General features: G+C 41.9%; 1 protein-coding gene across 3 annotated transcripts in view; it reads left to right on the plus strand.

Moving 5' to 3' along the window:
* Positions 1 to 14,073, plus strand: part of BRINP3 (BMP/retinoic acid inducible neural specific 3) — a 206,039-nt gene that overhangs the window by 114,637 nt on the left and 77,329 nt on the right. For all 3 annotated transcript variants that reach the window (XM_071435929.1, XM_071435931.1, XM_071435930.1), the window contains one exon: positions 6,305 to 6,495. In XM_071435929.1, the coding sequence (XP_071292030.1) occupies positions 6,305 to 6,495 (191 nt within the window). The remainder of the gene's footprint in view (positions 1 to 6,304; positions 6,496 to 14,073) is intronic.

Genomic DNA, 14,073 nt, shown 5'->3' on the forward strand with positions numbered 1-14,073 from the left:
AAAGGATTGCAAAAAAGCAGATGTGAGCTTTGGAGCTGGAGGATGTTGGGAAGCCTGGGGTACCACTGTGGGATGGATTAAAGAGGACAAAACTGAATCACTCCCGCTTTAAAGACATTCCTTAAATGCTGTTCCTGCAGAAAAGGCCATTTAGCAAAGCAATAGAGTTGGTGATGAGGATAATTAGCACACCTCAATGATAGGCTCTTGTTCCAGGCATTTGGGTGAAGTGAGGCTGATTTGGGTGCTTTGCAAGATGAAGACAGCAGGTTTTGCAAGGAAGTGCTCCTTGCACCTGGAAATTGCTCTGAACAAACCAATTTTTAGGACAATCCCAAAGCTTCTTGTGAAACCAGAACCTCGTTAGGCAACTGCTTAAGTGGTCACCTGAAACGTTCCAGGGCGATTTATTTTTACTGCTATTGTCAGTCATCTTTGCTCAAGGTGTTCATTACCAGACCATCAATCCATTCAGCTCTCCGGGTCAGGAAATAGCCCTTGATGTTGTTGAAGGCTCGGCGAATTGGCAGGAAAAGAGGTAATTTTGTCTTTAAAACAGACAGTCTTAACAGGAGTGGGCAGATCAGCTCGACCCCAGCCTCTCTGCACTGATTACAGCCCTGCGAGAGCGATGGTTGCACCTTTACTTTTCTTTACTTTTCTCTGCCCCTCATTAATATTCCCCTGGAGCTGCGAATTATTCTGCCTGCAGAGACGGGGGAAATTGTCAGGTGGTGTAAAACAGTGAATCTCAATGGGTTCTGAAGGATTTATTAGCACTTGCACTAACTGCTGATACGACCTTTGCTTTCCATAGCACTCGCTCAAGGTAAGGTGCAAACTATCGGCAAATAAGGGAAGGAGGGCACAGCCTCAAATGACTGATGTGAGAAAGAAACTTGAAAATTTTGCATCTGATTTGCATACACCAGTCACACCCCCCATCTGGGTATGTAAATTCCCGAGAATTTAAGATTATGGAAGCTAAGGGGAGGGAAAAAAAAAACCAAACCACAAAACACATTAACTTTCTTTCCTCTCCCGTTTACTTAATGAAGAAAAAATTTAAATCCTTAAACAGATGGTCTGTATAGAATTAACGTGCGCTGTTATTCACTTGAACCATTGGAAATGATGCCACATCTGGCCTGACATTAATTTATATAGTTTCTGAGCCTGTGCATTTCCATCAGCATCTGCTTTAGTTTGGGAAAATGACCTGATAAAACCCTAATGGTACCTTTGGTGATCCAGACAGGAATAGATTTTCCACTAGCTGGTAGTAGCTGGTGTATTTATTTAGGTGTAGTTATTTAGGTAGTAGCTGAGGTGTTTTATTTCATCAGAAACCTTTGAGGAGTTCATAGGCCAAAGACCTTTAGTCCTGTGTAAGGTACATTTGTGTGTATGAACAGAGGGCTCTGAGTAGGCATCTGTGGGTTATCCTAGGCTATGGCTACCTTGGAGTGCTGTCCTTTATTTCCTGTTTCCTCTCTTTCTGACATCAAGTCAAGGGAACTGCTTGGATCACTGCCTTTTCCTACCACTTCCCAGTCTGCAGATGAAGATATGAAACACCAAGACCTATAATCCCTTTATTATTCCAAAGATGTGGGTATAGGCAAAGTCTCCCAATGACTGAGGCAGAAAATAGCACTAACTATTTAAATCATATGAATATGTACTGTTATGTATAACAAAATATATTTACTCCTTCAATAGATGGTTATATTTAGTTACAGTTGTTACAGCATTATTCTAATTCCACCATGTTGATGGAGATTTACATTTTTAATTTAAATAATTAATAATTTAAATAATTAATAATTTAAATAATTCCTGAATATAATAATTTAAATAATTCCTGAATATGTTTTTAAGATGAAGGCAAAATTAATTTCTAATTTCTGAATGCCATTGTTATTTAGGACTCTTACACCTAAATGGTCACGGACAGGTTGTATATCTGGGTAAATTTCTATATACTTATTTTATTTTATTTTATTTTGTTTTGTTTTATTTTATTTTATTTTGTTTTGTTTTATTTTATTTTGTATTATTTTATTTTACTTTATTTTATTTTGTTTTATTTTATTTTGTTTTATTTTATTTTATTTTATTTTATTTTATTTTATTTTATTTTATTTTAACAGCTTGTGGTTTTGGGACCTAGTAGAATTTATAAATATATGTCATGGACAATATGTTCCTATAAACTTAACAAGAATTAAAAATTAAAGTTAAGTTATAAGCTTGCATTTTCCAGAGCTGGTGAGGAGAGGACTGGCCACTGTGGCAGGGTCAGTGAAGAGCATAAAGAGCATCAGTCCCCTGCCCCTGCAGTGACAATCTGTCAGGGACAGCCCCCACATGGCAGTAAAACACCCCTGTCGTGACTGAGAGCTTCTTGAACCACCCAGCTGGGACATGTGGAATTGTTTTGTGAGCATAGCTGAGTGTTTCCATGCTACTTCCTTTAAACCTGAGAAAGTGAAGTTTAGTGTCTCTCGGATTTTGGGATGGAGAGCAAATGCAGCTTTCAGAGCTTGTGAAAAGCACAGCTGGGAGGATTTGATGCTGAATAATCATGTTTTATAAATGTTCACTGTCATTACTCCTTTTCAATCCTTAAAATTCATAACCTTGTTTTCTAAATCACACTTGTTTTTAGCTGATGCTTGGATGTCTTCTTAGCCTGTTTTTATGGTGGCAGACAGTAACAAGTGAAAAACAAGGATTCCTCCATGTTTTCAATGTGACACAAGAGTCTCTTTTGGCATGGGTCTAATTGTCTCCAAATGAACTTAAAACTCAAATTGTCATCCCTAAATCTATGTTAGCTCAGTGTTACTTCCCAAACCCTGGAGCTCTGGGTGCTGAAGGGAGCCCTTTCACAGCTCTGCAGGGACAGGGGTGCCTAAACACCAGTCTAGGGGGGAATCCAGTTTTTCTAGAAAAGCTCGATCAGCTCTGACAGATGAAAAACTCTGTGAAAAGTTATTTGGGCAGTAAATATTCTTGAATAGAATAATTTAAATAATTCCTGAATATGTTTTTAAGACAATGGCACCTGCTGGTAGCGCAGTGCCTGGAAATGCCAGTGATGAGCCAGGATGTGTGATACAGACATCTCTTGTGTGAGATGCCATGAAAGCATTCAAAGTCATTTCAGTCTGGTTACAAAGAATGAAAACCCAAATATATCTGTCAGGGTGTGGGGATGATGCCTTGAGAAGGCTGGCCTAGAGCAGAGGCTGGACAGAGCTAAAGAATAAAGTAGGGATTTATCAAAAGGCCTCAATGGATGCACCTTGGGCAGCACAAGAGCCCAGCCAGGGCTGCACCCAAGATGAACCAAAATGGCCCCAAAATGCACAACTGGTCACAGGGTCTCTCACTTTGATAAGTTCTGCTCCATTTGCATCTTGGAGTTCATTGTCCGCTTACAGCTTTAGGTTATGAAGCCCCATCCTTCTTGTTTTCCTCTCTTCAGCCCATGTTGTTTGTGCTCTTGGGCCTGAGATTTGGATCATTTGTCCTTGGTCCCCAGCTGGAGCAGGAATTGTTTTGTCTCCCTGCTCTGTGAAGCTACTATCCCTTGATATGAACTAAGAACTACACACTTAAGCAGGTCAGACTCTGAAAAATAGAAAAGCTGAAACATGAGGCCTCAGGGACAGAGCCTGCAGGGCTGGGGGTGCCAGGGGATCCTGCCAGAACACACCCAGCAGCCACTGCCATAGAAAGTGCAGGGTCAAGCAGGACAAGGCAAATAGGATGATGTGATAACTCTGACATGGTCCAAACATTCCTTTCCTGAGATGTTCTAATCAAAGTAAAGCATCACAACACACAGCCCTGTCCTTTTCCAAGGCTTGTTTGTTTTTGAAATGGGAGATTTTGTTGCAGTTCTGCTGTCTGCTCCTAGAGAGCAGGGAACAGGAAAATGCCTGAGATTTTTTTAATGTGAACAAAACAAGCTCTGATTAAGCAATAATATAATTTGGAATAATGAAACACAAGGATCTAAAAAATATATTTTTTAATCTTTCCCAGAGATTTTCTGCAGCTTTAAGTCCTTATTTCTTTGCCTTTACAATTCATTATATTTTCAATGGAAAGGTGGTTGACCTTGCAAAAGCCACTTCAATCTAAATAAACTACCTCAGATCTCTGGAAAAGGGGAAAACGTGGAGAGAAAGCTCCCAGGAAAATTTTGCACACAATCTGTGCATCCTGAACTGGTTGCTGGCACAATATTCACCCTGTGAGTTCTGCTGTTGTCTTCTCTGATACCACAGAACCATGGCATGGTCTGGGCTGGGAGCATCCTTGGACTGAGTTGCTCCAAGCCCCATCCAGCCTGGCCTTGGACACTGCCAGGGATCCAGGGGCAGCCACAGCTGCTCTGGGCATCCTGTGCCAGGGCCTGCCCACCCTCACAGGGAGGAATTCCTTCCTAAAATCAGTTCTAAACCATGTCTTTGCAGCTCCACAAACAGTTGCACAAAGCCCATGACCCCTGGCTCAAACCTCAGCCCACTCCATTGCTTCTGATCCCAGAAACATCTTTCCTCCTGGCTGGAGTCACATGGCAGGTTGTGACAAATCAGGTTTTATTGCATGGCCATAGTTGAATGCCAGCAAAGCTGGAACCCAGAGCAGGTCCTGATGGCAGATTTCTCTCAGGGGACAGGTCATTAGAGTTTGCTGTGCTTTCCCAGTTCCCTCCTCGCTGCAGTTGTGAACCTTTGTCCACATATTACAGCAGAAAGATTAAATAATGGGGTGGGGAAATCCTGGTACTTAAGGAGGCTGTGCTAATTTCTGGTTCTTTGGAGCTTCAGGCAATTAATCCCTGCATTGATGACTTCATGCACAAAATAATGACCCATTAGGAAACTGTAGGAGGAGAAGCATAAATGTAGTGGTGGAAACTGAGGTAAGCTCCAGCTGGAACAGCCACCTGTCCCTCCCAGGACAAAAGGAATATTCCAGACAAGCCCTGCAAGTCTAATTAGATAAAAAGCTTCTGTATAATGCAAGTTTTGCCTATATAAGGTCTGAAGGGCTTGTCTGTCCTCTGAATTTCTGAGAGACTGGGAAACACATAGTGTGCATTGGGGAGCAAGGAGTGTGCTCCTGGTAACTAAAGACAAATTTTGTGAGGCAGAATTTGCCAGCAGAGGTGATCTCCTGCACAGAGGCACACATTCCTCACTTAGCTTTGCTCACCGCCAAGATTAGCTCCCTTTGAAGATGATGTCATGTTTTCAGCCTAGATTTTTATCCTACAGCTATTACTTTTTGGCACATAATCCCATCTGAAGTTGGCATCCTCTGCACGGGCACGGTGCCACAGCAGCAGATGGGTGAGCAGTGAAAGTAGCACAAGTGGCAAGTCAGACCTTAGCAGGGTAACTTCCTTTCCAGGAACTAGGAAAAGGCACTCAGTGGAGTTGTTCAGCACCTAAAATCCAGGTATAATGACATTATTAATCAATTGTTGAGCGAAATGCTGAAGGATGCAGGTAACCAAACACACGCTCAGAGAGTGAGGAAATTTACTTCTGTCCAATTTATTTTGGACATTAATTGCACAGAAGAAAATACTGGGTCCAGAAATTACTTTTCCAATTTGTTTTGTGATGTAAAGAGTTTTGCCTAAACACTTTACTAAATGAATGAATTCTTGCTTAACCTGAAACACAAAAGAATATATCCATGAACTAGATGGTAAACGTGGAAAATTTGACAATATCAGTAGGTGTGTTCTGAAAATGTTCCTAAGAACTCACTCAATTAAGCAAGTCAGATTTTTGGGTTTCAATAATCTTACAGAAATTAAAATTTCTGAATTCAACAGTATTTATCCACGTCTCTGCAAAGAGATAGAAAGTGATCATCCTACACAAGATGCCGGAGCTTCTATTTTCTTTTGGAAAAACACCAACTTTCTGGAACCCTCACATTTTTCAGTTACAAAAATTTGCTTCAAAGCAACTGTTCTATCAGATTTCAAGCACTGCTGAATTGATTAGAAAGCACATGGCTGCTCATAACAAGGTGTAACAAGGTGCCTTTCTTCTAAAATCAGCTCTGAGAGAAGGAAACAAGCAAACATCTCAAGTATTACAGTGTTTACATTTTCTTTTATGCCAACACAGAACGCTACAGAATGACTGCATTAAGTGACCTTGGAAATAAACATATTTTGTATGTTCTTCAAGTTGAATGTTTACAGAATCTCTCTGTTCTCTTGCACGTTGCTGATGCCTGCTGGGGCTTCTCTCTCCCTGCCCAGGAGAGGAGTCGCTCACAATTTTTGTGGACAAACGGAAGCTGAGCAAGAGGTCAGAAGGGAGCGACCCCAGTGCCAACAGCTCTGCGGTGACCCTGGAGACCCTGCACCAGCTGGCAGCCTCCTACTTCATCGACAGGGACAGCACCCTGCGCCGGCTGCACCACATCCAGATCGCCTCCACCGCCATCAAGGTAGGGACAGCGGCGCCCTGAGGGTTTCTGAAAAATCCTCTCTGCACGGGGTTTTCTCCTGGGAAGCTGAGAGGCCTCAGGAAAGAATGAAAATAAGAATTATCTGACTGTTGGGAATGTGGTTTGGAGGTTGTATACCAACAGGTGCATCTTTGACTGGTTCCATGGGAGTTGTTTTTAATTAATGACCAATCACAGCCAGCTGCGTTGGACTCTGAGGAATCAGTCAGCAGCTTTCATTATCATTCTTTTCTAGCCTCCTGATGTATCCTTTCTTTTTCTTTAGTATAGTTTTAGCATATCATTTCTTTTAATTTAATATCATAAAATAATAAATCAGCCTTCTGAGAACATGGAGACAAATTCTCATCTCTCACCTCGTCCTGGGACCCTCACAAACACCACCACAGGACAGCTCCAGGGCAAACCTCCAGGGGATATCCCAGCTTCACCAGCTCCTCAGGAAGTGTGGCTTGATTGGTAGTTGTTAGCAGAATAATCAGTTTTATTCTCTTTTTTTGCCCACATCAAAGGGTTCGATTTATTAGGAAGGTGCTAGCATGGAAGAGGTTCTAAAGATGTGCTAGAGATATTAGTGATGAATAATTGGTACAGAAGTGTTTATAGAAGGGTTTAGTCATTGGGACAACCTCATGAACATATGTGATCAGTAACTCCATTTACAAACAGGTTTATATTTCTCATACATCTATCTTTTTCTTGTTTTATTTATGTATTTATTTATTTATTTTAGATATAGTTATTTTACTACTGTGCTTGAATTCCTTTTCTTTTAAAATGACCTTTGGAAGAGTTTGGAGCTCTTGGCTCTCCAGTTTTATGGAGATGTATAATTTTCTGTTAGGAATGAGTTTTAGCACAGTTTGTCAGTGAAAGCACCCTCTGTGCTGACTGCTGCAGCTCTCTCCTAGCACTGGAGGATGTTTGGCCAAGATCAGTGTCCCAGGCAGGACATAAAGCAACAACATCCTCCTGAGGAGATCTCTAGTCTTACGTGACTCATTTGAAATATCCTCTTTCAGTTTATTTCCAGCTTTGAAGGGCAAACAAAATTGTAACTTGCAGTTGAATGTGCAGTAATTATGAAGCCCTTGATGCAAGATGTGATTTAGGATCCTTTCTGCTCGTTGGAGCTTTCCACTGGAGACCAAGATCTTCATTAAAGACACCTGAAACCAGATCCAATTCCCAACTGCCTTAGCTGTTACTCAAACAAATATAAATTTACTTCCTTGGAAGTGCCTTTACTGGGAGAAGGATACAACCAGAATTTGTGGCTCCAGGGCACATGTTCAGTTTGGCTGCTGGTTCCTGGAGGATATTCCCAAAGTCCCATCCATCCTGGAATGGTGCCATGGCAGCTCAGCCCAGCCCAGCTCAGGGCTGGTCATGTCCTGGTGCCAGAGTTGAGCTGAGAGTGCAGCAGAACCATCCCAGGTTTGGCTGAGGCTGCCCATCTCATCACCTGGTCCTGGAGGAAGGACTGGATTGGGAGCTTGGGGCAAGGTGGGATTGGAGTCTTCTCCCAGGCAGTTACTGATGGACAAAGGGAAATGGCCTCAGGTTGTTCCAGGGTAGGTTCAGAATGGATTTTAGGAACATTTCCTTCCCTTAAAGCGTGGTGAGGCATTGGAGGGGGCTCTCTAGGGCACTGGTGGAGTCCCCATCCTTGGAGGTGCTCAAGAAGTGAGTGGTTGAGATGTGGATTAATTGACAGATTGGTTTGAAGGTTGATGTTCTTGGAGGTCTTTTCAACCTTAATGGTTGAATTTTCTGATCCTTGCTGCAGACCATGGTATCACCCATCCCTCAGATGTGACTTACCTTTATAACCTGATTTTATTATGTACATGTACAGCAACCCTTAAAAGCAGGCCCCCTCCACATGCAAAAATTCCTTCTATGTGAAGATAATTGGTGGCTGCAAGCAGTGGTAGCTCAAGTGACAAAACACAGAAATGTAGAGACAAAACACTGCATGAAAGAAATCTGCCCTTGCTGGCCACTGAAATATTTTTAGGAAAATTTGTGTCACAATGCAAAATTCAACCCTGCCCACCTACAATTTACAGAGTAACCTTCTGCATGTCCCAGGATTTCTACAACCACTACAAATGAAAGATTTCTCTCCAGCCTCCTGCTGAGGTGGATGCAAACCAAGTGTTAGTCCACCAGCAAATCTGATTTGGTTAATTGGCAGCAGGAGCCTCCAGGAAATGGTTCTATCATCAGATACAACAGTGCTGATAAATGAAACCCTGGCTTCTCCCACCGCTTTCATTGGGAGGCTGGGAACATTTGCATGACAAATTTCTACTGTCAGAACACTTAATTGAACAAAAAACCTGTTCCTGTTGAAATGCAGGAGCACAAAAACAGCCAAGGAGGGCTTTTTTTTTTTTTTTGTTCTATATGCACAGGTTTTTGAAAGACTGCTGTTTTTAAATTGGAAAACCATCAAGTAAAGTTTTAGATCCAGGCTGTAAGTAGCACATTTGAAGATTATTCATTAATCTTCAATCAGATATATGCTGACATCTGAGTTAGAGTACTTCATTGAGTTCTCTGTACTACATACAGATCTCTGTCCCAGCCTAAGGGCTGGTTTGGGAGAAGTGACACCCTGAAGGACCTGGGGACCAGGGTGACCATCAGAGCCTGCCCTCCTGTGCTGCTGCAGGGAGGAGTGACCCCAGTTCTTGTTACACCACAGGCTCCTGAGCAGCTTTTAGAGTCCCAGTGTCACCAAAACTGCAGGAAAAACAAAAACTCTCCAGCACGACTTTACTGTTGGAGAATTAAGGCATTGCTTTATTTTGGAGAATTAAGGCATTACTTTATTCTGGACAGGATGTTGTCCTGGCCAGGATGTGGAACAGAAATAATTTCATCCACGTGTTGCAGAGTAAACCATTCCATCACACATGGCTCTTTACTAGACTTTTCACATACTTATACAGACAAAACCCAGAGAAATTCATTGGTTTGATTTTCACTGGTCCCAAATTACACAATTCTCAATATTTGGGTTCCTGTGGGTGTTGATCCTTTCGCCTTCAATGCTAATTAGATGCTCATGTGCTGCTCCCAGGCTGCAGATGTTAAACCATCAGGACTTGCCCAGGCAAATGATTCTTTTGAAAAGAAACTTAAATTCCTTTCCCCTGGGCAACCCCTGGACCAAAGTTAGTTAAAAATGTTAAAAGTTGTATCATTTCCAACACCAGCACTTCCCCTGTCTGGTGTACTCACCACAGCTCTCCTCAAAACCTTCCTCTTTTGGATGGATTTGCCAAAGAAGCCCAAGAAAAGGTCTCACAGCTTGGCATAACTCCATTTTACCAGCATCAAAGAAATCCAAGATAAAGGTATTGCAACAGGTTGACAAATCCCTAAAGTTCTGAAGTAATATTAGAGGTTTTCCCAGCAATCATTTTTGATTTCTGACTAGTTAGCAACAACATCAACAACAACAAATCATGTTCAGGACCTAGTTAGTATTTGATACTGTCATTTTTATTCATTTTGGGTGGCTTTTTCATATGCAGTATTCTGGACTCTACCAAACTAACAAGAGTTGTTTATATTTTAGGAAGAGAGAGCTGAGAGTATCAAAAATGTTCCATATAACTCATGGTCTTACTAGGAAGAACATAACCACCCTGTTGGGAATGCATATCTGAATAAACCAGCCAAACAAAAATATGATATGGAACAGAAAAGACTGAAACCACAAATCAGAAGCCCTGACATTTGCAGTTAAATCAGAGCACTCTGGTGCACAAATGAAATCTGCCACTCAAGTTCCTGGAATTTGGGCCTTCTAAATGAACAGGAATAATTTTCTTTGCTATTTGACTTATTGTTTGTCACATTTCCTGTGATGATGGGCAGACTGAAAGTGCAGCAGGAGTTAGGAAAAAATAGCACAACCCCTTGCACACCTACATGTTTTCTGATTCTAGTGCTCAGAGACTGCTCTCTTGATGGCTGGGACACCTCTAAAATATTATTTGAGAAGGGAGATTACAAATACAAATACCATTTCTTTCCTCCAAAACCACACAACCCCCCCAACAAACAAAGCCAATATGTGATCCTTCTTTTTTCCCCCAGATTGGTATAAGCATCCCTTTTCAGATTAGCTCACATCACTCTCACACCTCTTTTTTTTTCTATTTCTATGAAAAAAAATTGCATATTTTCTCCTAAAAAAAAGAGATTATTTTTATCCACATGTGATGTATCTTCTAAACAAATGACTACATTAATTCTGTGTCCTTTCTTGTAATTTTTTTGTTTCTCCTGCTACTCGTGACATAATTATCCTTAAAAGTAGGATTGAGGCTGCTGCTGATGTAGGCTTTGCATTAAGCATGCAGACAATCCCCTGAATATTCCACATTAAAAGAGTTAACATCATCCCATGGCAACATTTTCTGAGTGGAAATCAAAATGTCCATGGGAAGAGCCCATAGCTCGTATCAATATTTAATATATTTCAAAGTCCCTGACACATACATTCTTTCAATATGATTTTAGCACATGCATTTCAGTGCAAGTGCTAAGGCTCATGTGCTAAATCAACAGTTTGGAGCCTCCAGGGCCTCTCTGGAAGCTCACCAGGTGCCTGAGGGCTGTGTCTCATTTGCATAACATTTACATGAACATACAGCCTGTTGTGTTTGAAATATGACACGTCCAACATCACTTCCTTGGCACGCTCATTTTGGAGGCATTTTCCTACCAAAACCTCTCTTCAGCTGCATGGATGGCTGCTGGTTCTCCTTATTAACAACCTGTTAGGGTGATGGGGCTCTTGTCTAATAAAACCCTGCCCAGCTGTGGGAGCAGAATGCAAATAAAGGCAGCAGAATGCAGATGATAAAGGCAGCAAAATACAGATGAAGGGGTTGTTTTACAGATGATAAAGGCAGCATTTTTCCCCATGTCCTGTCAGTGCCTGCTGGCAGAATGGCCCTGCTGAGCTGGCTGGGGTGCTGTGGCCACGTTCCTACCAGCACATTAGAGATGTTTGTGGTTGTGGGTGGGTGGTAGAGGGCTGTGCCACCAACATCTGGATTTCTGTACATCTGGGTTTCACCCTGCTTCCTGGGCCCCAGCTCTCAGATGACCCCAATTCCAGTTTGCTGCAAGCTGTAATTCCAGCACTGTCCCTAACAAACTTCTGCAATGAGTCCAAACAGTTGTGCAGAACTTAAACATAAAAGCATAAAAACATGAAGACATAAAAACATAAAAACCACCTTGGCTGCACGGTAAATTAAATATTACTGAATAGTCTCAGTGCATTCTGCAAAATTATAAACACAGTTATGTTATAGCATTGCCATTAATGAAGTGAGGCTGTCCCATAGGTGTCTCTTGGAGGATACTGTCCTCCATCCCAGAACACAACTCCTCCTGTGGGAGCTGGGCCAGGTGAGTACAGCAGAGGTGTTATTGTAGAGTCCAAACAGTTCTGGAACAGCCACAGTGCAACAAAGGAACAGGAGGCAACAGAAGAACAGATGCATAAATTGAATTTTCCACCAGCTATTTACAGCTATTTACAGCCCATTTATTCCATCTGAGTGAGAAAGAATAAACATCCTTGAGAACGTGCCCTGTAATTCCAATTAAATTTTATTGTGCAATTTGCTTTTTACTTTCCCCAAACCACTTTTTTTTTTCTTTGCTATGAGAGATTTAAGCATTTGGTTTTATCTGAGAAGTTTAGATTACAAAGAACAGGGCTCTGTTGTGGTGGTAACTATCTCTGATTGTCTATAATTAACCCGTGAATGACTCATGGTGGGCTGTTAGAGAGGAAACTTAAGTGTAATGAAATTAATTTCTCCCCCAAAACTCAGACTGAAATACAGACTTTTTTTCAGTTTTCTTTTTTTTTTGGTCTGAAAAAGCTTGCTTGGTTCAATTTTTTTTTTCCTTTATATCTCCTATTTGCATCTGTTTTTCTGTGAACTCAAGTAATTGCCGTAATCGAAAGTAGAAATGGTGGAGTACTATAAAGCCTTTAGCTTTTGTCAGATTTCTGGCAAATTCTAAATCTCAACAGGTTGCACAGTTTTGTATAAACAGCCAATTTTTGGGAAGCATTTGAAATCCAGTTCTCGAACCCTTCTTGCCCTCACTTTATCCATTCAGTTTGTGGGTAGAATTTAACACTGTACAGCTGTCAAACCTTGTAAAGGACCAAACACTGGGAAAAAAAATTGCCCAGCAACAGCTCTAAAGTATAAAATCACAGTTGGAAACATTGTTTTGGAAAGTCCTGTGATAGCAGGTTTTTAGTGATTTCATTAAAGAAATGAAATATAAGTTTCACCAGACGCTCATTAGAGATGTGTCTTAGTGTCTGTTTGAAAAGCCAGGTGTCTGCTAAGGAAGGCAGGAGCCTCCCCTGAAATGGAAAATGTAAACCCCCTCCCTCCAAACTGTCATGATTTTGAAATTAAGGGGCTCTCAGGCAAAGATATGGGAGTAGGAATAACAGCTCTTTATTAGGGAAAAAATAAAAATAAGATAAAAATGCAGGAATACAAAGAAACACTGCCAGAGTGAGAGCAGTCCCTGTCCCCTGTGTGTCAGGGGGTGGCACAGCCCCATCCCATGGGGGCTCAGCCCTCCTGCAGTGCCAGCTGTGGCTCTGCTGGAGCAGGGATCCTGCACAAGGGGGGAGTTTTCCTCTGCAGCTCCAGGGCTGCTGGAGATGGGCCTGGGCTCCCTCTGGCCATGCAGGGCAGCAGAAGCTGCTCCTCTGGCAATGCACTGGGCAAAGGCTGCTGGGCTGTCCCAAAGCTCAGATTGGATCCAGGTAGGAATGCTTGGCTCCTCCCCTGGGCGGAGCATCTCCCCATGGGATGATGGGATTGGACCAGCCATGCAGGGACACTCACTGGCCATGGACAGAAGATAATTAATAATTAATGGCCCATCAACAGAAGATAATTAATAATTAATGGCCCATGGACAGAAGAGATCTCCTGGAGGGAGGATTGGCTGTGGGAGAGATAAAGAAAACTGCCCAATGAACAGAGGAGAACTGCCCCACCTCTGACAGATGGGAATTGAATACACACCCCCAATCCATCCTAAAACCCTGAGCAGCCTCCAGTAGCAGCTGCACTCTGTCACCTTTGCAGCAGAGTGTGCAGAGGAGTCACAAGTGCAGGGAGCTAGAACATCTCCAGCTCGTTGGCAATGCAGCATGAGATGTTTCAGAACAATAAAACAGCACATTATAGAGATGCTTGGATAAGCATTTTGGAAAGATTTTGGGTAACTATTCTCCACTTAGTAAAAAAACCCCAAACAACAGAATAGGATAGAATAGATTACATGATAGAGCAAAACAAATTGAAAGGCTCTTCTATTAGTTATGAGTTTAGTCAAGCGAGAAGAGTAAAAAAAAACCCCAAGGAGATGAAGACTGCCAAACCCTGAGCAGGCTATAAATATACAAATGTAAAGGAGAAACCTTAACAACACTCACACAACACTTGCCATCACAGTTGTCAAAAACCTATAAACAAT

The sequence above is a fragment of the Agelaius tricolor genome, unplaced genomic scaffold (assembly GCF_023055355.1).
Source record: "Agelaius tricolor isolate 1412-34295 unplaced genomic scaffold, bAgeTri1.0.p SCAF_11, whole genome shotgun sequence".
Lineage (NCBI taxonomy): Eukaryota > Metazoa > Chordata > Aves > Passeriformes > Icteridae > Agelaius > Agelaius tricolor.